Consider the following 22,542-nt stretch of genomic DNA (forward strand, 5'->3'; position numbering starts at 1 on the left):
CCCGCTCGCTCTCTGGCTCGCTCTCTGTCTGTCTCGCGCTCTGTCTCGCTGGCTCGCTCTCTGTCTCGCTGGCTCGCTCTCTGTCTCGCCCGCTCGCTCTCTGTCTCACTCGCTCGCTCTCTGGCTTGCTCTCTGGCTCGCTCTCTGTCTCGCTCGCTCTCTGGCTCGCTCTCTGTCTCGCCCGCTCGCTCTCTGTCTCGCCCGCTCGCTCTCTGTCTCGCTCGCTCGCTCTCTGGCTCGCTCTCTGTCTCGCCCGCTCGCTCTCTGGCTCGCTCTCTGTCTCGCCCGCTCGCTCTCTGGCTCGCTCTCTGTCTTGCCCGCTTGCGCTCTGTCTCGCCCGCTCACTCTCTGTCTGTCTCGCTCTGTCTGGCTCGCTCGCTCTGTCTCTCTCTCTGGCTCGCTCGCTGTCTCTGGCTCGCTCGCTGTCTCTGGCTCGCTCTCTGTCTCGCTCGCTCTCTGGCTCGCTCTCTGTCTCGCTCGCTCGCTCTCTGGCTCGCTCTCTGTCTTGCCCGCTCGCTCTCTGGCTCGCTCTCTGTCTCGCTCGCTCTCTGGCTCGCTCTCTGTCTCGCCCGCTCGCTCTCTGGCTCGCTCTCTGTCTCGCCCGCTCGCTCTCTGGCTCGCTCTCTGTCTCGCCCGCTCGCTCTCTGGCTCGCGCTCTGTCTCGCTGGCTCGCTCTCTGTCTCGCTGGCTCGCTCTCTGTCTCGCCAGCTCGCTCTCTGTCTCACTCGCTCGCTCTCTGGCTTGCTCTCTGGCTCGCTCTCTGTCTCGCTCGCTCTCTGGCTCGCTCTCTGTCTCGCCCGCTCGCTCTCTGTCTCGCCCGCTCGCTCTCTGTCTCGCTCGCTCGCTCTCTGGCTCGCTCTCTGTCTCGCCCGCTCGCTCTCTGTCTCGCCCGCTCGCTCTCTGGCTCGCTCTCTGTCTCGCCCGCTCGCTCTCTGGCTCGCCCGCTCGCTCTCTGTCTCGCCCGCTCGCTCTCTGGCTCGCCCGCTCGCTCTCTGTCTCGCCCGCTCGCTCTCTGGCTCGCTCTCTGTCTCGCCCGCTCGCTCTCTGGCTCGCTCTCTGTCTCGCCCGCTCGCTCTCTGGCTCGCTCTCTGTCTTGCCCGCTTGCGCTCTGTCTCGCCCGCTCACTCTCTGTCTGTCTCGCTCTGTCTGGCTCGCTCGCTCTGTCTCTCTCTCTGGCTCGCTCGCTGTCTCTGGCTCGCTCGCTGTCTCTGGCTCGCTCTCTGTCTCGCTCGCTCTCTGGCTCGCTCTCTGTCTCGCTCGCTCGCTCTCTGGCTCGCTCTCTGTCTTGCCCGCTCGCTCTCTGGCTCGCTCTCTGTCTCGCTCGCTCGCTCTCTGGCTCGCTCTCTGTCTCGCCCGCTCGCTCTCTGGCTCGCTCTCTGTCTCGCCCGCTCGCTCTCTGGCTCGCTCTCTGTCTGTCTCGCGCTCTGTCTCGCTGGCTCGCTCTCTGTCTCGCTGGCTCGCTCTCTGTCTCGCCCGCTCGCTCTCTGTCTCACTCGCTCGCTCTCTGGCTTGCTCTCTGGCTCGCTCTCTGTCTCGCTCGCTCTCTGGCTCGCTCTCTGTCTCGCCCGCTCGCTCTCTGTCTCGCCCGCTCGCTCTCTGTCTCGCTCGCTCGCTCTCTGGCTTGCTCTCTGTCTCGCTCGCTCGCTCTCTGGCTCGCTCTCTGTCTCGCCCGCTCGCTCTCTGTCTCGCCCGCTCGCTCTCTGGCTCGCTCTCTGTCTCGCCCGCTCGCTCTCTGTCTCGCCCGCTCGCTCTCTGGCTCGCTCTCTCTCTGGCTCGCCCGCTCGCTCTCTGTCTCGCCCGCTCGCTCTCTGGCTCGCTCTCTGTCTCGCCCGCTCGCTCTCTGGCTCGCTCTCTGTCTCGCTCGCTCGCTCTCTGGCTCGCTCTCTGTCTCGCCCGCTCGCTCTCTGTCTCGCCCGCTCGCTCTCTGGCTCGCTCTCTGTCTCGCTCGCTCGCTCTCTGTCTCGCTCTCTGTCTCGCCCGCTCGCTCTCTGGCTCGCTCTCTGTCTCGCCCGCTCGCTCTCTGGCTCGCTCTCTGTCTGTCTCGCGCTCTGTCTCGCTCGCTCGCTCTCTGGCTCGCTCTCTGTCTCGCCCGCTCGCTCTCTGTCTCGCTCGCTCGCTCGCTCTCTGGCTTGCTCTCTGTCTCGCTCGCTCGCTCTCTGGCTCGCTCTCTGTCTCGCCCGCTCGCTCTCTGTCTCGCCCGCTCGCTCTCTGGCTCGCTCTCTGTCTGGCCCGCTCGCTCTCTGGCTCGCTCTCTGTCTCGCCCGCTCGCTCTCTGGCTCGCTCTCTGTCTTGCCCGCTTGCGCTCTGTCTCGCCCGCTCACTCTCTGTCTGTCTCGCTCTGTCTGGCTCGCTCGCTGTCTCTGGCTCGCTCTCTGTCTCTGGCTCGCTCTCTGGCTCGCTCTCTGTCTCGCTCGCTCGCTCTCTGGCTCGCTCTCTGTCTCGCCCGCTCGCTCTCTGGCTCGCTCTCTGGCTCGTTCTCTGTCTCGCCCGCTCGCTCTCTGGCTCGCTCTCTGTCTCGCTCGCTCTCTGGCTCGCTCTCTGTCTCGCCCGCTCGCTCTCTGGCTCGCTCTCTGTCTCGCCCGCTCGCTCTCTGGCTCGCTCTCTGTCTGTCTCGCTCGCTCGCTCTCTGGCTCGCTCTCTGTCTCGCCCGCTCGCTCTCTGGCTCGCTCTCTGTCTCGCCCGCTCGCTCTCTGTCTCGCCCGCTCGCTCTCTGTCTCGCCCGCTCGCTCTCTGGCTCGCCCGCTCGCTCTCTGTCTCGCCCGCTCGCTCTCTGGCTCGCTCTCTGTCTCTGTCTCGCTCTCTGGCTCGCTCTCTGTCTTGCCCGCTTGCGCTCTGTCTCGCCCGCTCACTCTCTGTCTGTCTCGCTCTGTCTGGCTCGCTCGCTCTGTCTCGCTCTGTCTGGCTCGCTCGCTCTGTCTCTCTCTCTGGCTCGCTCGCTGTCTCTGGCTCGCTCGCTGTCTCTGGCTCGCTCGCTGTCTCTCTGGCTCGCTCGCTGTCTCTGGCTCGCTCGCTGTCTCTCTGGCTCGCTCGCTGTCTCACTCTGTCTGGCTTTGTATACTATCCTCTCCAGTGATGTATTGAAGGTTTGATGTAATTTACACACTTTTTAAATGTTATTTTATGAATAGCATTTACACACCTATCCAGCTAAATTAGCGCACCTGTTGCACAGCACAGGGTGTCGGATGCATTTGCTGTTTGTTTTGTTTGTGTTTCGGATTATTTTGTGCCAAATAGAAATGAATGGTACAAAATGTGTCATTTTAGAGTCACTATTTTAGATATAAATAATGTTTCTTCTACATTAAATGTGGATGCTACCATGATTACTGATGGTCCTGAATGAATTTTGAATAATGATAAGTGAGAAAGTTAGAGGCATAAATATCATACCCCTAAAACATGCTAATCTCTCACCATTACAATAACAGGGGAGATTGGCATGTTTTAGGGGTATGATATTTATGCCTCTAACAAATGCAAAAATGTTGACTACTTCAATACACAGGTGAATTTGTCCCACTTACTTTTGGTCCCCTAAAATGGGGGGAGAAACTTATGTACAAAAAATAGTTGTAATTTCTAAACCGTTAATTAACACAATATGGATGAAAATACCCTCAAAGTTGACAGTCTGCACTTTAGCCTAGTAGTCATTGTGTCATTTCAAATCCAAAGTGCTGAACTACAGAGTCAAAACAAGTACTTCTAGAGCTCAATGTAGGTGTGTGTGACCAGGTACAGGAGAGAGTGGTGCTAACAGTGGTTGTTCTATGTGTGTGTCCAGGTACAGGAGAGAGTGGTGCTAACAGTGGTTGTTCTATGTGTGTGACCAGGTACAGGAGAGAGTGGTGCTAACAGTGGTTGTTCTATGTGTGTGACCAGGTACAGGAGAGAGTGGTGCTAACAGTGGTTGTTCTATGTGTGTGACCAGGTACAGGAGAGAGTGGTGCTAACAGTGGTTGTTCTATGTGTGTGACCAGGTACAGGAGAGAGTGGTGCTAACAGTGGTTGTTCTATGTGTGTGACCAGGTACAGGAGAGAGTGGTGCTAACAGTGGTTGTTCTATGTGTGTGACCAGGTACAGGAGAGAGTGGTGCTAACAGTGGTTGTTCTATGTGTGTGACCAGGTACAGGAGAGAGTGGTGCTAACAGTGGTTGTTCTATGTGTGTGTCCAGGTACAGGAGAGAGTGGTGCTAACAGTGGTTGTTCTATGTGTGTGTCCAGGTACAGGAGAGAGTGATGCTAACAGTATGTGACCAGGTACAGGAGAGAGTGGTGCTAACAGTGTGTGACCAGGTACAGGAGAGAGTGGTGCTAACAGTGTGTGACCAGGTACAGGAGAGAGTGGTGCAAACAGTGTGTGACCAGGTACAGGAGAGAGTGGTGCTAACAGTGTGTGACGAGGTACAGGAGAGAGTGGGGCTAACAGTGTGTGTGTGTGACCAGGTACAGGGAGAGTGATGCTAACAGTGTGTGTGTGTGACCAGGTACAGGAGAGAGTGATGCTAACAGTGTGTGTGTGTGACCAGGTACAGGAGAGAGTGGTGCTAACAGTGTGTGTGTGTGACCAGGTACAGGAGAGAGTGATGCTAACAGTGTGTGTGTGTGACCAGGTACAGGAGAGAGTGATGCTAACAGTGTGTGTGTGTGACCAGGTACAGGAGAGAGTGGTGCTAACAGTGGTTGTTCTATGTGTGTGTCCAGGTACAGGAGAGAGTGGTGCTAACAGTGTGTGACCAGGTACAGGAGAGAGTGGGGCTAACAGTGTGTGTGTGTGTGTGACCAGGTACAGGAGAGAGTGGTGCTAACAGTGGTTGTTCTATGTGTGTGTCCAGGTACAGGAGAGAGTGATGCTAACAGTGGTTGTTCTATGTGTGTGTCCAGGTACAGGAGAGAGTGATGCTAACAGTGGTTGTTCTATGTGTGTGTCCAGGTACAGGAGAGAGTGGTGCTAACAGTGTGTGACCAGGTACAGGAGAGAGTGGTGCTAACAGTGTGTGACCAGGTACAGGAGAGAGTGGTGCTAACAGTGTGTGACCAGGTACAGGAGAAAGTGGTGCTAACAGTGTGTGACGAGGTACAGGAGAGAGTGGGGCTAACAGTGTGTGTGTGTGTGTGACCAGGTACAGGAGAGAGTGATGCTAACAGTGTGTGTGTGTGACCAGGTACAGGAGAGAGTGATGCTAACAGTGTGTGTGTGTGTGACCAGGTACATGAGAGAGTGGGGCTAACAGTGTGTGTGTGTGTGACCAGGTACATGAGAGAGTGGGGCTAACAGTGGTTGTTCTATGTGTGTGACCAGGTACAGGAGAGAGTGATGGTAACAGTGTGTGTGTGTGACCAGGTACAGGAGAGAGTGATGCTAACAGTGTGTGTGTGACGAGGTACAGGAGAGAGTGGGGCTAACAGTGTGTGTGTGTGTGACCAGGTACATGAGAGAGTGGGGCTAACAGTGTGTGACCAGGTACATGAGAGAGTGGGGCTAACAGTGTGTGACCAGGTACATGAGAGAGTGATCAAATCAAATCAAATCAAATCAAATTTATTTATATAGCCCTTCGTACATCAGCTGATATCTCAAAGTGCTGTACAGAAACCCAGCCTAAAACCCCAAACAGCAAGCAATGCAGGTGGAGAAGCACGGTGGCTAGGAAAAACTCCCTAGAAAGGCCAATACCTAGGAAGAAACCTAGAGAGGAACCAGGCTATGTGGGGTGGCCAGTCCTCTTCTGGCTGTGCCGGGTGGAGATTATAACAGAACATGGTCAAGATGTTCAATGTTCATAAATGACCAGCATGGTCGAATAATAATAAGGCAGAACAGTTGAAACTAGAGCAGCAGCACAGTCAGGTGGAGTGATGCTAACAGTGTGTGTGTGTGACGAGGTACAGGAGAGAGTGGTGCTAACAGTGTGTGTGTGTGACGAGGTACAGGAGAGAGTGATGCTAACAGTGTGTGTGTGTGACCAGGTACAGGAGAGAGTGGGGCTAACAGTGTGTGTGTGTGTGACCAGGTACAGGAGAGAGTGATGCTAACAGTGTGTGTGTGTGACCAGGTACAGGAGAGAGTGGGGCTAACAGTGTGTGTGTGTGACCAGGTACAGGAGAGAGTGGTGCTAACAGTGGTTGTTCAATGTGTGTGACCAGGTACAGGAGAGAGTGGGGCTAACAGTGTGTGTGTGACCAGGTACAGGAGAGAGTGGTGCTAATAGTGGGTTTTCAGGTACATGAGAGAGTGGTGCTAACAGTGGTTGTTCTATGTGTGTGACCAGGTACAGGAGAGAGTGATTCTAACAGTGGTTGTTCTATGTGTGTGACCAGGTACAGGAGAGAGTGGGGCTAACAGTGGGTGTTCTGTGTGTGTGACCAGGTACAGGAGAGAGTGGGGCTAATAGTGGGTTTTCAGGTACATGAGAGAGTGGTGCTAACAGTGTGTGACCAGGTACAGGAGAGAGTGATTCTAACAGTGGTTGTTCTATGTGTGTGTCCTGGTACAGGAGAGAGTGGGGCTAACAGTGGGTGTTCTGTGTGTGTGACCAGGTACAGGAGAGAGTGATTCTAACAGTGTGTGTGTGTGTGACCAGGTACAGGAGAGAGTGATGCTAACAGTGTGTGTTCTACGTGTGTGACCAGGTACATGAGAGAGTGGTGCTAACAGTGTGTGTGTGTGACCAGGTACAGGAGAGAGTGATGCTAACAGTGTGTGTGTGTGTGACCAGGTACAGGAGAGAGTGGGGCTAACAGTGGGTGTTCTGTGTGTGTGTGACCAGGTACAGGAGAGAGTGGGGCTAACAGTGGATGTTCTGTGTGTGTGTGACCAGGTACAGGAGAGAGTGGTGCTAACAGTGTGTGTGTGACCAGGTACAGGAGAGAGTGGTGTGACCAGGTACAGGAGAGAGTGGTGCTAACAGTGTGTGTGTGTGTGTGTGACCAGGTACAGGAGAGAGTGGGGCTAACAGTGTGTGTGTGTGTGACCAGGTACAGGAGAGAGTGATGCTAACAGTGTGTGTTCTATGTGTGTGACCAGGTACAGGAGAGAGTGGGGCTAACAGTGTGTGTGTGTGTGACCAGGTACAGGAGAGAGTGATGCTAACAGTGTGTGTTCTATGTGTGTGACCAGGTACAGGAGAGAGTGGTGCTAACCGTGTGTGTGTGTGTGACCAGGTACAGGATAGAGTGATGCTAACCGTGTGTATGTGTGACCAGGTACAGGAGAGAGTGATGCTAACAGTGTGTGTTCTATGTGTGTGACCAGGTACAGGAGAGAGTGGTTCTAACAGTGGTTGTTCAGGTACAGGAGAGAGTGGTTCTAACAGTGGTTGTTCAGGTACAGGAGAGAGTGGTTCTAACAGTGGTTGTTCAGGTACAGGAGAGAGTGATGCTAACAGTGGGTGTTCTATGTGTGTGACCAGGTACAGGAGAGAGTGGGAAGAGTACATTCATCAAGCAGATGAGGATCATCCACGGGGCGGGCTACACAGAGGAGGACAAGAGGGGTTTCATCAGGCTGGTGTACCAGAACATCTTCACCTCCATGCAGTCTATGATCAAAGCCACAGAGAACCTCAAGATCCCCTTCAAATACGAACAGAACCGGGTAGGATGTACTAACACAATCACAAAAAACCAATACCTTCTACACACAACCAGAATTAGCTTGGTCAGAACGCATCCACAGTCTCTCACTCTTCCCTCCTCTCTCTTTCTCTCTCTCTTTCTATCTGTCTCTCTGTCTGTTTTTCCCCTCCCTCCCCAGTCTAATGCCATGTTAGTGAAGGAGGTGGACATAGAGAAGATCTGTGGTTTCGACCAGCCCTACATCAGCGCCATCAAGACCCTGTGGGCCGACCCTGGGATACAGGAGGCCTACGACAGACGCAGGGAATACCAGCTATCAGACTCCACTAAATAGTATGTCCTGGTGTGTCTCTGTGTGTAAGAGATTGTTCGGGTCGGGGAGGGGTGGGTGTGAGCGCACTTGGATGTGTGTGTTGGGGTTAAGGCATTTTGCGCGTGGGTTTTTGTGTGTGTGTGTGTGTGTGTGTGGTTCACTCCAGTGCCTCTCGACCGGTTGCCACCACTCCAGAGAGCTGATGGATAGAAATAGAGTGAGAGACTGGCTCTCATTCACACACACACACAGTGCTTTTGGAAAGTATTCAGACCCTTCACTTTTCCCACGTTATAGTTACGTTACAGCCTTATTTTAAAATACAAATGTACACCTGTATGTGGAGTTTCTCCCCATTCTTTTCTGCAGATCCTTTCAAGCTCTGTCAGGTTGGATGGGGAGCGTCGCTGCACAGATATTTTCAGGTCTCTCCAGAGATGTTCGATCAGGTTCAAGTCCGGGCTCTGGCTGGGCCACTCGAGGACATTGAGATTTTTCCCGAAGCCAATCCTATGTGTCTTCGGGACACTCTTGGCTCTGTGCTTAGGGTCGTTATCCTGTTGGAAGGTGAACCTTTGCCCCAGTCTGAGGTCCTGAGCCCTCTGGAGCAGGTTTTCTTCAAGGATCTCTCTGTACTTTGCTCCGTTCATCTTTCCCTTGATCCTTACTAGTCTCCTAGTCCCTGCCGCATAAAAACATCCCCACAGCATGATGCTGCCACCACCATGCTTCACTGTATGTATGGTATTGGCCAGGTGATGAGCAGTACCTGGTTTCCTCCAGATGTGAAGCTTGGCATATAGGCCAAAGTGTTCAATCTTGGTTTCATCAGACCAGAGAATCTTGTTTCTCATGGTCTGAGAGTTCTTTAGGTGCATTTTGGCAAACTCCATGTGGGCTGTCATGTGCCTTTTTACTTAGGCGTGGCTTCCGTCTGGCCACTTTAACATACAGGCCTGATTGGTGGAGTGCTGCAGAGATGGTGTCCTTCTGGAAGGTTCTCCCATCTCCACAGAGGAACTCTATAGCTCTGTCAGAGTGACCATTGGGTTCTTGGTCACCTCCCTGACCAAGGCTCTTCTCCCCCGATTACTCAGTTTGGCCAGGTGGCCAGCTCTAGGAAGAGTTGGTGGTTCCAAACTTCTTCCATTCAAGAATGATGGAGGCCACTGTGTTCTTGGACCTTCAATGCTGCAGACATTTGTTGGTACCCTTCCCCAGATCTGTGCCTCGACACTTTCCTGAGCTCAATTTTGAGTCTCATAGCAAAGGGGGTCTGAATACTTATGTAAATAAGGTATTTCTGTTTTTTTTAAAGCCTGTTTTCGCTTTGTCATTATGGGGTGTTGTGTGTAGATTGATTGAGGATTTTTCCCCCATTTGAGAATAAGGCTGTAACGTAACAAAATGTGGAAAAAATCAATGGGTCTGAATACTTTCTGAATGCACTGCACACACACACACACACACACACTACAGTTCATACACTCCTCTCTCCACCCCTCACACTCAGCTAATTGAAAGCTAATATTGAACTTACACCATTGCTTTACCTTCTAAAGGTTCTGGAAATAATTATCCAGTACTTATTCTTCAATAAAATGACTACTACACACACATTTACCATTTACACAATCTATTGCTGACATTTAAGTCAAGTCAAACCTTAGAATATAGTGAATCGTGTGTGTGTGCGTAATGTTGGTCTTTGATTCATGGTTGGTTGCCTGTTAATGTTATGAGAGGACACCATCTCTGCTGACACCCGGCTAATTGGACGTCAGGACCTTGATAAGCTGAAATGGGGGTGTTTGAGTTGGACTGGGATGGAAAACGAACGCCTGTACACCCCAGGGCATCTCCAGGACCAGGGCTGAAGAATCGCTCCCAACGCTGCCCCCTGTCAAAAACCCTGTTGTATTACAGCTAATCAGTCTCTTCTGCCCTTTGTGTGTGTGCGTGTTTATGTGCGTGTGTCTGTTACATGCTGACCACAGTGCTCACGTTTCGAGCATTGCAAAATAAATGTACACATACAGTCGTGGCCAAAAGTTTTGAGAATGACACAAATATACATTTTCACAAAGTCTGCTGCCTCAGTTTGTATGATGGCAATTTGCATATACTCTAGAATGTTATGAAGAGTGATCAGATGAATTGAATCCCCCAAAAACATTTCCACTGCATTTCAGCCCTGCCACAAAAGGACCAGCTGACATGTCAGTGATTCTCTCGTTAACACAGGTGTGAATGTTGACGAGGACAAGGCTGGAGATCCGGTCATGCTGATTGAGTTTGAATAACAGACTGGAAGCCTGAAAAGGAGGATGGTGCTTGGAATCATTGTTCTTCCTCTGTCAACCATGGTTACCTGCAAGGAAACACGTGCCATCCTCATTGCTTTGCACAAAAAGGGCTTCACAGGCAAGGATATTGCTGCCTGTAGATTGCACCTAAATCAACCATTTATCGGATCATCAAGAACTTCAAGGAGAGTGGTTCAATTGTTGTAAAGAAGGTTTCAGGGCGCCCAAGAGTCCAGCAAGCACCAGGACAGTCTCCTAAAGTTGATTCAGCTGTGGGATTGGGGCACCACCATACAGAGCTTGCTCAGGAATGGCAGCAGGCAGGTGTGAGTGCATCTGCACGCACAGTGAGGAGAAGACTTTTGGAGGATGGCCTGGTGTCAAGAAGAGCAGCAAAGAAGCCGCTTCTCTCCAGAAAAAACATCAGGGACAGACTGATATTCTGCAAAAGGTACAGGGATTGGCCTGCTGAGGACTGGGGTAAAGTCATTTTCTCTGAATCCCCTTTCCGATTGTTTGGGGCATCTGGGGAAAAAAGCTTGTCCGGAGAAGACAAGGTGAGCGCTACCATCAGTCCTGTGTCATGCCAACAGTAAAGCATCCTGAGACCATTCATGTGTGGGGTTGCTTCTCAGCCAAGGGAGTGGGCTCACTCACAATTTTGCCTAAGAACACAGCCATGAATAAAGAATGGTTCCAACACATCCTCAGAGAGCAACTTCTCCCAACCATCCAGGAATAGTGTGGTGACGAACAATGCCTTTTCCAGCATGATGGAGCACCTTGCCATAAGGCAAAAGTGATAACTAAGTGGCTCCGGGGAACAAAATATCTGTATTTTGGGTCCATGGCCAGGATACTCCCCGGACCTTAATCCCATTGAGAACTTGTGGTCAATCCTCAAGAGGCGGGTGGACAAACACAAACCCACACATTCTGACAAAGTCCAAGCATTAATTATGCAAGAATGGGCTGCCATCAGTCAGGATGTGGCCCAGAAGTTAATTGACCGCAATGCCAGGGCGGATTGCAGAGGTCTTGAAAAAGAAGGGTCAACACTGCAAATATTGACTCTCTGCATCAACTTCATGTAATTGTCAATAAAAGCCTTTGTGACTTATGAAATGCTTGTACTTATACTTCAGTTTTCCATAGTAACATCTGACCAAAATATCTAAAGACACTGAAGCAGCAAACTTTGTGGAAATTAATATTTGTGTCATTCTCAAAACTTTTGGCAACGACTGTACATGTTAGTCAATGATTGCACCCACACTGCTTGCTGGCGTCAATGAGCGTCTGCTTAGCCAGGCGCTAAAATAGCGCCTCTCCCAGCTCCTCATTGGTTTTTAGGAGCATATACCCACGTGGGCGATTGAAGGATGAACTGAGGTCCACAGTCCAGTTGGTGGTGGTAATGCACCTTAAAGTTGGTTGCCAACCGCCATATAAAGTCAAGGGAGAAGAAGAAACTTGAAGGAGGAGAGATTACCAGAATCAAACTCTGTTTACCCTTTTATCTGTGGATTCATTGTTGGAGTAGAGGACCTTGTGCATTTCAGGTCAAATAACAACCCGATGTTTATATAATGCTTATCGACCTGTCCCCCAAATGAATATAGTTGGTTCAGAGTTTGTTTTGATATTTCAACCTGCGTGTCCTGATCGCGTCTGGTGTGGGTGGACAAAATCAACAAGCACGTGATGGAGCACAAACGAGCAGTCTGGTCAGCATGTTGGTGTGTATGTGCAGCCATCCAGTTACTTTAGTGATAGACTGTGTGTCTGTGTGTATCTTCAGTTACCTTAGTGATATAGACCGCGTCACCGCGGAGGGATATGTTCCTACTCAGCAGGATGTGCTTCGTGTCCGGGTCCCCACCACGGGAATCATAGAGTACCCGTTTGACCTGGAGAACTGCATCTTCAGGTACCGTCACGGTACTGCAGCGAGGGACTGCTCCTTCTCTGCCTCTGCTGCTGCCACCGACTTCCTCACTATGTCACTGTCCTGCAACACACTGACACACACACACACCCAGGTCCCCACATAGCACCTCTCTGAGACTGGGCCCACTCAGGACAACCCAACTGTTATGCAATCGTTGCAGAACCCCAAACTAGAAATGATGCGAAATAGAATCAAAATGGCTTGTTGTGTTGATGCAAAAATGGCTACAACTAAACTAAAGCCTTTTATTGTGAAGGTAAAGACCTGAAACGGCCGTTCTCAGAGTTGCTTTTGGGGGTGAGTGGTTCTGTGTATGGGGCTCGGGGTGGTGGTAGAAGCCTAATATGGACCAACACTACTGTTCTAGACTTGGTACGGTCGCCCAAGCCTTCCACACTGGACTGATCCACCTTCTCTGGATTGGTAGGGGGGGGTGGCGGTAATGCTTACTGTCTACCGTGCTTTATATGACTGTGGTCTGTCTCTTTCTGTCTCTCTTTCTTTCTCCCTCGGTTTGTAGCTATCTAACTGATCTGGACCGTATCTCAGACAACAACTATCTGCCCACACAGCAAGATGTTCTGAGGGTGCGAATCCCCACCACCGGCATCATAGAGTACCCCTTCGACTTGTCAAGCATCATTTTCAGGTAGACAATGCTAGCGTGCTAACTTTAGCCTAGCAGACACATCATAGTCAGGTGGAGTTACTAACATTAGCCTAGCAAATACATCATTTTCAGGTAGACAATGCTAACGTGCTAACATGAGCCTAGCAAAAGCATCAGTCAGGTGGCGCAACTAACGTCAGCTTAGAAAAAGCATCCTTTTCAAGTAGAAGAGGCTAAGGTGCTAACCTTAGCCTAGCAAATGCATCATTCGGGAAGGGGATGCTAGCATCAGCATCAGTGCCCTTGTGCAGTCATGTTAACCAGTGAATCATCCCTTGGTCCTGCTCCATTACTTCTTAAAATGCATCCTCCTTTTCTCAAAGTAATCACCGCTTTGGCATGAGAGCATCGGTGAAAATGAGAGTCCCACATTAAGCTTTCACCAATCCAGTCATGTCATTAATTAGTGGTTACTTTAAATTAAGGAAGGATACATTTATCAGTATTTGGACAGGGCATACCGATGTGTGCGTGTACATCTCGCATGTCATACGCTCTGGTTGTTCCATAACTATCATCTAACTCTTCAATCAGCAGTGGACAGAGCTGTGTTTTATTGTAGGCTTGATCTCCACCATTGATCTCTCTCTCTCTCTCTCTCTCTCTCACACACACACACACACACACACACACACACACACACACACACACACACCCAACCTCTTCCACTCATACACTCACACACATCCTCGTGAGTCCAAAGTCCTACATTCTGGCGCCCGTCTTTTTAAAATGGGTCACCCTCTTTCTCCTCTCCTCCCCTCTGTTCATCCTGGCAGAGGAAAGGAGGTCGTCCTCTCTCTCTCTCCCAGTGAAGGATGTTATTTCGGGCCTGGGGTCCTGCAGGGCTCTGATTGGCTCTTGGTCTCTGTGGACTGCAGTACCCCATGCTACAGCAGGAGGGCGTTTCATCACAAATTAAATCACATACATTCACTTCTGGAAAAACGGAGAAAAAAAACCCAATCTGTTTAATTCTAAGACAGGACTATGCAAATCTAGGCCTCGAAGACCATAGTACTGCTGGTTGCCTTTTCCCTGGATGTTAAATCATTGATTAAGATCACTGATCACTGAGGTGAACAAGTCTCACCTGGTCTGAATCAGTTCCTGGTACATAATGTAACTTTATCAGACAGACTAACATTTTACATTACTTAACTTTACTTCTACTTGAAATGTTTAACACAGAAGAACGCTTAACAAAACCTAAAAGACAACCTAGGAGGACAGTGGCAAAGAGAAACGGAAGGAAGAAACCTTGACATGCACACACTCTCACACACACTCCAGTCAGAACTACTCGGAGGACACACTCCTGTCGTTCACCCAGCAAAGGAATCCCGCCATCAGAGGTGCCTTCTGTATCCCTCCATCTTCTTCCCTTTTTTATTCTCATCCCTTCCTCAGTCTTCATCTGCTCTTTCTCTGTTCCTAGTCCTCTCTCTATCTCCTCTCCCGTTCTCCTCTTTCTCTGTTCCTAGCCCTCTCTCTATCTCCTCTCCCGTTCTCCTCTTTCTCTGTTCCTAGTCCTCTCTCTACCTCCTCTCCCGTTCTCCTCTTTCTCTGTTCCTAGTCCTCTCTCTACCTCCTCTCCCGTTCTCCTCTTTCTCTGTTCCTATTCCTCTCTCTACCTCCTCTCCCGTTCTCCTCTTTCTCTGTTCCTAGTCCTCTCTCTACCTCCTCTCCCGTTCTCCTCTTTCTCTGTTCCTAGTCCTCTCTCTACCTCCTCTCCCGTTCTCCTCTTTCTCTGTTCCTATTCCTCTCTCTACCTCCTCTCCCGTTCTCCTCTTTCTCTGTTCCTAGTCCTCTCTCTACCTCCTCTCCCGTTCTCCTCTTTCTCTGTTCCTAGTCCTCTCTCTACCTCCTCTCCCGTTCTCCTCTTTCTCTGTTCCTAGTCCTCTCTCTACCTCCTCTCCCGTTCTCCTCTTTCTCTGTTCCTAGTCCTCTCTCTACCTCCTCTCCCGTTCTCTTTTTTTTGTCTCACCTCCACCAGGGTTGCACAATTGCGCTTGGCTAATGCTTCAGGAACACAGACACACACTAGGGAACGGTGGGAGAGCTGGTTTGCTTTTTTTGCCCTCCCATCTTGCCACTGGGTGGACTAGGTCGAATTTTCCTCCATCCACTGATCCAAGATCTGATATACCTTCATCCCCCTTATGGTTAATGTTTGGAATTGGGGTAAGGTTTTCTGATCCTAGATCTGAGGTTAGGGGCAACTTGTGAATGGTGATGGGCACCGCTCACTCTTTACTGATGATCCATTCACTGGGTAACACTTTATGCATAGATAAGGTTATAAACTGCCTATAACATAGGCCTACATAAACTAAATGATGTAATGATAATAAGCAGTTTAAAGTCAGATCTTCAAGAAGTAAAGTGTTACCTACATTTGTTTCCACACTGTATGTTACTTACAGTACCAGTCAAAAGTTTGGGCACAATCATGTAGTAACCAAATCAAAATATATTATATATTTGAGATTCTTCTAAGTAGCCACCCTTTTGCCTTGATGACAGCTTTGCAAACTCTTGGCATTCTCTCAACCAGCTTCATGAGGAATGCTTTTCCAAACGTCTTGGACATCCCACATATGCTGAGCACTTGTTGGCTGCTTTTCCTTCACTCTGCGGTCCAACTCATCCCCCGAGTGATTGTGGAGGCCAGGTCATCTGATGCAGCACTCCATCACTCTCCTTTGTCAAATAGACTTAGACAGCCTAGAGGTGTGTTTTGGGTCATTTCCTGTTGAAAAACAAATGATAGTCCCACTAAACCCAAACAAGATGGGATGGTGTATTGATGCAGAATGGTGTGGTAGCCATGCTGGTACAATGTGCCTTGAATTGTAAATAAGTCACTGACAGTGTCACCAGCAAAGCAACCCCACACCATCTTGCTTTCCTGTTATTGAAATGTTCTGCATTGACTGACCTGACCATGTCTTAGAGTAATTATGGACTGTTGTTTCTCTTTGCTTATTTGAGCTGTTCTTGCCATAATATGGACTTGGTCTTTTACACACAACTGATTGGCTCAAACGCATTAAGAAGGAAAGAAATTCCACAGATTAACTTTTAACAAGGCACACCTGTTAGATGAAATGCATTCCAGGTGACTACCTCATGAAGCTGCTTGAGAGAATGCCAAGAGTGTGCAAAGCTTCATCAAGGCAAAGGGAGGCTACATTGAAGAATCTCAACTATAAAATATATTTTGATTTGTTTAACACTTTTTTGGTTACCACACTATTCCATATGTGTTATATCATAGTGTTGATGTCTTCACTATTATTCTACAATGTAGAAAATAGTCAAAATAAAGAAAACCCTGGAATGAGTAGGTGTGTCCAAACCTTTGACTGGTACTGTATGTCAGTTTATGATCTGCGTGTGTTTTCCACCGTAGGCTTTCCTAACTGGGACCTCTCAGGGCCGTAGATGAGACGGTGAACAAACTGTCCTCCATGTTGCCACCAAACGTTCTCGTTTAGAGTCTCAGTTGAATGGGATTGTCTTGGAACGTTAGGTGCCAAAATGGCGGTCATTAGGATTCTACATCTCAAGTTCACTTTGAAACATCTCAAATTTTCCACCACTCTCTGTATATGTGTGTGGTTTTGGGCTAGGTCTACCAACCCTTCTGCATGGGTGGATTCAGGAAGTCATTTTAGAGTTTTTAGACAGTCTTATTAGTTGTTCTACAAACACAGCAACACTTTAACATCTCTTCTCTCTCGTCCTCCGTGTCCTGGCACCTCTCCTCCCGCCGTCCATGCTACAGGATGGTGGATGTAGGGGGTCAAAGGTCAGAGAGGAGGAAGTGGATCCACTGTTTTGAGAACGTCACTTCCATCATGTTCCTGGTAGCCCTCAGCGAGTACGACCAAGTCCTGGTGGAGTCTGACAACGAGGTGTGTACACACACACTAGGGAAAGGTGGGAGAGATGTTTCGCCTTTTTGTCTTCCCGGTTTCCCATAGTGAAACTTTGGTGAACTAGGTAGAATTTGACTCTTTCCAGTGGTCCAGGGTCTGATATGCCTTTATCCCCTAATGGTTCGTTTTTGGAGTTGGGATTAGGTAATCTGATCCTAAATCTATGGTTATCATGTCAAAGATACCACACTCGCCCGCACACATCACGGCACACACACATCAAACACCTTTACTAACTGTCCTCTGTCCCTCTGTCAGAACCGTATGGAGGAGAGTAAGGCGTTGTTCAGGACCATCATCACCTACCCCTGGTTCCAGAACTCCTCAGTCATCCTGTTCCTCAACAAGAAGGATCTGCTGGAGGAGAAGATCTCATACTCTCACCTGGTCGACTACTTCCCTGAGTTTGATGGTGTGTGTGTGTGTGTGTCTACAGTTACCTTAGTGATATACCGTGTGTCTGATGGTTTCTGACTACCATGATGCGGGATTGACTGTGTGTGTGCCCCAGGTCCCCAGCGAGATGCCCAGGCGGGCCGGGAGTTTATCCTGAAGATGTTTGTGGACCTGAACCCGGATAGCGACAAGATCATCTACTCCCACTTCACCTGCGCCACGGACACCGAGAACATCCGCTTCGTCTTCGCTGCCGTCAAAGACACCATCCTGCAGCTCAACCTCAAAGAATACAACCTGGTCTGAGAGACTCTTGCACGCAAACACACACTCTTCCCAGTTGCACAGCTTAGCCTACACACACACTTATGAAGCTTACACACACCTACAAATCTAGTTGATCTTTCCCCCTCCTGCTTTTCACTCCAGCGATTTTAAGACCCCCTCTTCCTATATCTCTCCTCCCATTCGCTCTCTCATTCCTTCCCTATTTTCTATCCTTTTGCCATAAGCCTGTCCTCTCCCTCGTTCTCAGCAGCTTGTCAGTCTCCTCTTCTCCACACACATGCCATGACTACGGGAGGGGACAATTGTGTGTGTGTGTGTGTGTGTGTGTGTGTGTGTGTGTGGTGTGTGTGGTGTGTGGTGTGTGGTGTGTGGTGTGTGTGTGTGTGTGTGTGTGAAGGAGAGGACCAGTGCGGTCAGTGAACTCTGGGTTTTTAACCCTTAAACCCTCAGTCAACTGACCTGAGATCACATCCTCTGATTGGTGGAAGGAGTGACCCAACCGCACTCTATAAGGGAGAGGCTATAGACTGGGAGGGGGGTGGAGACGATGAGGTAACCGAAGGAAGCCACCAGGACGCGAGCAGGAAGTGATGTCACACAGAAGTGAGGGGGCAGACCAAGGATTCTGTTTCCACCTCGCATCGATGAATGTATACTCTAAGTGAGCATCGCAAACGCAAAAAAATATAATTAAGTATGTTATAAAGTAATTACGTATGTAGACAAATTACACTAAGACTGAAAGCACCAGAGGGAGAGGAAAAAGCAAATCGATTAAATCTGTGTATCGCTGAGCTTTTTTACAAGTAGTTTTTAATAATAGTAACTTGTTGCTATGTCAACTTCTATCCGACGACTAAGAAGTCGTTTGAAAAGTTATAGAAGCGGTTAACAAAACAAGATCTTGTATTTAAAAAAATTGCAAAATAGCCAAAATATCACAAAAACAAGATGGTAATCAGAAACGGACTAATTTTATCCTTTACAGACGGTTGTGGTTGTTCATGTTTAGGTTTGATCACATCGCTTCCCTCCTTCACTGGTTTACTGACTGATAGATCGAAACCTTCCGTTTGACATCCGCAGTACCACGTTCTGTTTGATACACGCCACATTAAGATTACCGAACATCCGATACTTGCTACTATGTTCTGATTGAACAGTCGCTGAGGGGGAGGGAGTCATGTATGGATATGATGTCATCACTGTACGGTACATCAGTCTGTGAAAGAATGACATCACGTGTTAAGTCGCCCAGTGACCCAATTAGATGTGCTCTGGAGATTCTGGGCAATCCATCCCCACAAATGACACGGTGGCATCCATTATCCCAGACACACAGGAAGCTTTATGTTGTTTACCTTTTTTTTTACTGTATAGACACTTTTGTTTGTTGATGTGAGGTGGTTGTTGATTGGTGGGAGCAGGAGACGTAAGATCCTGTCTCCCAGATGGACAGGCAAGCATACTCTGAAGTCAAAAAGTTATTGTTTGTGTATATTTCTGTTTGTAAATACATGTACACAGAAACGCTCCTGTACAAAAACACTCTGTGGTACAGTACACCATCTTTGGCAACAAAAAAAAAATAGAAGAAAATCCCATTTTTTTTCCTTTTCAATAGTGTACTGTTTTTGTTTTCCTATGAATTTACTAGTATTTATACTGTGATTCTGGATTTTTTATTATTGATAATCAGTTGATTATAAGAGGACTACACACACAGAGGGCTGCAGCGAGAGGAAAGGAACGGTCTCAGAACGGAGGTTCTAAACCATCAGGAGCCTTCTATTCTAGAACCTTCAGAACATTCTAGATCCTCGGCTCTCCTCTGCAGCTTCTCCCTACTAACACTAGAGCAGATCAGTTATTCACAATATGTTGACTAAAGACATGATATTAAAAGAGTAACTAAATAAAGTTTTAATTTTTTTTATTTTAATTTATCTAATAATTTATGGAACCAGGTTTGAAGGTGTTGATAATTTGACTGCTTTTGTTTCTATCATGTTGAAATGCGGTCGGGGCTAGACTTGAGTCTAATCTGCTGTAACAAAACAAACGTCTACTATAGTATGTACTAAATCTCTGCTTTCTTTTTTCTCTTAAGACAATTCCAGATGTACTTTGCCATTCTATCTATATCCATGTAAAATTCTATGGTTTTCTTCTCACATTAAGTCACTTTGTTTCGTTTCATTGATGAAAACTTGTATTTCTCCTCTTGGGTTTCTAATAGGCACAGCTCTGTAACTGCATACATAGGAAATGTACCATATGAACGTAGGTGAATTTTTATAACCAGTGATTGGAGACCAGTACGGTCTATGCTTGCTCTGTCGTTGTAATTTAAACACAGTTTGCGTTGTCGTTGGTTTGAGTTGTTTTAGTTCAAGTTCCGAGGCTTGCTTTGATAGAACCAGTGACGTTGCAGATCTACTTTTGAAACTCTTTCTACAGGCAACTTTTTCTTCATTATTCTCATTAAGGGCTATCGCCATGCATCAGACAGTCAGGCAGATGGGGGAGATAAGTAGTAAAGGACAGGGCTCAATTCGGTTTTCAATTCATGAGGTGACTGGAAATTCAATGAGTGAATTCAAAAATCTTAGAAAACGATGGGCAGGAGAGGACAAGAGGACAGAACGCAACCGTGTACCCAAGGGCTGCAGTCTTGCTGTTTTTTTTCTGTTGCCTTCTAACCAAAAAACGGATTTCTACCTGTGAAATCAGGTGTTTGCAATCTCCAGCCGATTGGTAACATTCATTGATCAAGTAAATGCCGGGAAGAAATGAAAGCCAGCAGGAATGCAGACTTCGAAGCACTTGGTTGTGCACCCCTGGTTTTAGGTTCACAGTCAACTAAGCCATTCACTCAAGAGTGTTTGTGGGAATCATTTTGTTCAACAAAGACCGTGTGTGTGAATGCAGCGGTGGTAGGATACATGACCAACACTACCATTCATTTTTTACTTTCTCTTTCTCTGGATCAACAGTGGACCACACAAGCTTCCAGCTCCGAATGAGGGAATCTGTCAAACCCCTATTTCCCTACTTCACTGTTTGATGCGTGATCGTGGATCAGCTTTACCCTCCCTCAATGCTAACCTTAAAGGCCCAGTGCAGTCAAATGTGAATTTCCTGTGTTTTGTATAGATTTCCACGCTGAGGTTGGAATAATACTGTGAAAATGGTGATAATGCTATTTTAGTGTAAGAGCTGTTTGAAAAGACCACCTGAAATTTCTGCCTGTTTTGGTGGGTTTGAGTTTTGGTTTGTTTGATATCACCATGCGGTAAATTAGTTAATAAACCACTTTTTTTTTACGTTTCAAACCTCTACCAATAACAGCAGGTTTTCAGTTTCCCCCTCGCCATTCAGACCACCACTTCCAGACAGTCCTAGCAAAATTCATGCTTGAGAAATTACTCTTGCTAAGAAGCTGTTTGTTTTTACTCAAAATGAAAAGAAGAAAAAAATCACATTAGGGTACTTAATTGTTACCCAGAAATTAGTTGATTTTGAGGTAAAAACATCTGCATTGGGCCTTTTATCCATTTAAGGGGGGGGGGGGGGGGGGGGGCTTAGATCAGTGTTACGGGGAACTTTCCTTCTACTGTCCTACTGCTAGTTTTACCATCCGGGGGTGTGCTTTGTGCTTGTTGAGGAGATTTTGCACATTGTCATTAGACACTCCTGCAGTAGAGGCGGGGTGTTAAACCAGGTGTTAAAATTATATTCCAAGTTAAAGCATAGCTGCGCAACACACAGCTCTAGCACACCTGTGCAGACTTTTGTTCCATACCAGCACTAACACCCCAGTCAACTGATTGAGAACTAATCATGGTCTTGAATTTAGACCACAACTAGTTGAACCAAGTGTGTTAGTGTTGTACTGGAACTAAAGCCTGCACACTGCAGCCAGTATTCGAGGATATTATCCAAGTATGACATTCAGTATTTCATTCGGTGTTGACCTGCCCACAAACAATGTGTTGAATACAACTCGCATAGCAAACGGACAAGCACTTGGGCTCCTGTACTGCCTCCACAATGAAGGGTGAAAACAGCCCTAACTACAATCATCTGACTTGGTGATTAATCAGTTATATTTATAGGAAACACTACTAATCTCTTGTTTTCCACTTCCTGTGGGTTAAATGGTTGGCTCTCCTGAAGTGTCTGCACATTAGGGCCCAGAGTTGTTCCTAGGCTGTAACTAGGACCCAGAGTTTTACCTGGTCAGATTAACATGGACATGGTGCATATTGAGAACTTAGCTTGACTTCTTTCCTTTAAATCTTTTTTGTAAGATAAAAAAACATTACCGGAACACTATTGTATTTAGGACCACTTGATTTATTTTTTAATCTAAGGAAACCTGAGGGTTAAATGTTTTAGTTGGTGTATAAAATATACAATGCTGTTTTTGTTTTTCTTTATTTTGTATGTAAACCAAATGTAAATGATGTATTATACTGTGTGCCAACCCAACTCTCTCTAGAGCCAGGCTCTCTCTCTCTTAAGTGCCAACGCTGACATCATCATCAGGGGACAGCCATCTTGGATGGTCCCATTTTTAAGAACACCAGAGACCTAAACACCTGGCATGTTTAACTACGCCACCCCTAACAAAAACTATAAGTACACTTTTTTTTAAATTGTGTAATTATACAATTGCATGTATTTAGTGTTGGGAGGAGGTGAGGGCTCAGAAAAATGTATTGGCTGATGCAGAGACCTTGATGAAAGGGTGGAATCGGTTATTGATTGATCGGTTGGTTATTATGGATTATTGATTTGCATTACTCTCGCCATATTTCTTTTCTTTTTTTTATGTGTGTTTTCATGCATTTGTTTCAACCACTGTTGCCTGATCCTCATTCAAACATGAACATGATTTATTACGATCATCGTCGCCTTCTAAGAGAGAACATAATGACAAGGTATCTGTTTTAAATTGAAATAAATTTGTTCGTATACTTGCTGATTGTGTGTGTGTGGTTAATGACTAGTCTGGCATATGCCATGTCTAGAAATGACCCAAGCCCTTCTCTTCTAGCCACTATGCACTTGTGTAGTTCTCATATGA

At 47.9% G+C, this 22,542-nt stretch overlaps 1 protein-coding gene across 2 annotated transcripts in view; it reads left to right on the plus strand.

Annotated features, from left to right (window-relative positions):
* LOC109890384 (guanine nucleotide-binding protein subunit alpha-11) overlaps window positions 1–22,437 on the plus strand; it is a 42,332-nt gene extending 19,895 nt beyond the window's left edge. Inside the window, exons 2-7 of one of the 2 annotated variants that reach the window (XM_031824246.1) lie at window positions 7,417–7,601; window positions 7,761–7,915; window positions 12,003–12,131; window positions 16,613–16,742; window positions 17,025–17,178; window positions 17,278–22,437. In XM_031824246.1, coding sequence (XP_031680106.1) covers window positions 7,417–7,601; window positions 7,761–7,915; window positions 12,003–12,131; window positions 16,613–16,742; window positions 17,025–17,178; window positions 17,278–17,468 — 944 coding nt within the window. In that variant the 3' untranslated portion in view covers window positions 17,469–22,437. Of the gene's footprint in view, window positions 1–7,416; window positions 7,602–7,760; window positions 7,916–12,002; window positions 12,132–12,672; window positions 12,802–16,612; window positions 16,743–17,024; window positions 17,179–17,277 lie in introns of both variants that reach the window. The other variant, XM_031824245.1, reaches the window with a different exon arrangement.
* The last annotated feature ends 105 nt before the right edge of the window (window positions 22,438–22,542 follow it).

The sequence above is a fragment of the Oncorhynchus kisutch genome, linkage group LG5, assembly GCF_002021735.2.
Source record: "Oncorhynchus kisutch isolate 150728-3 linkage group LG5, Okis_V2, whole genome shotgun sequence".
In the NCBI taxonomy this organism is placed as follows: Eukaryota; Metazoa; Chordata; class Actinopteri; order Salmoniformes; family Salmonidae; genus Oncorhynchus; species Oncorhynchus kisutch.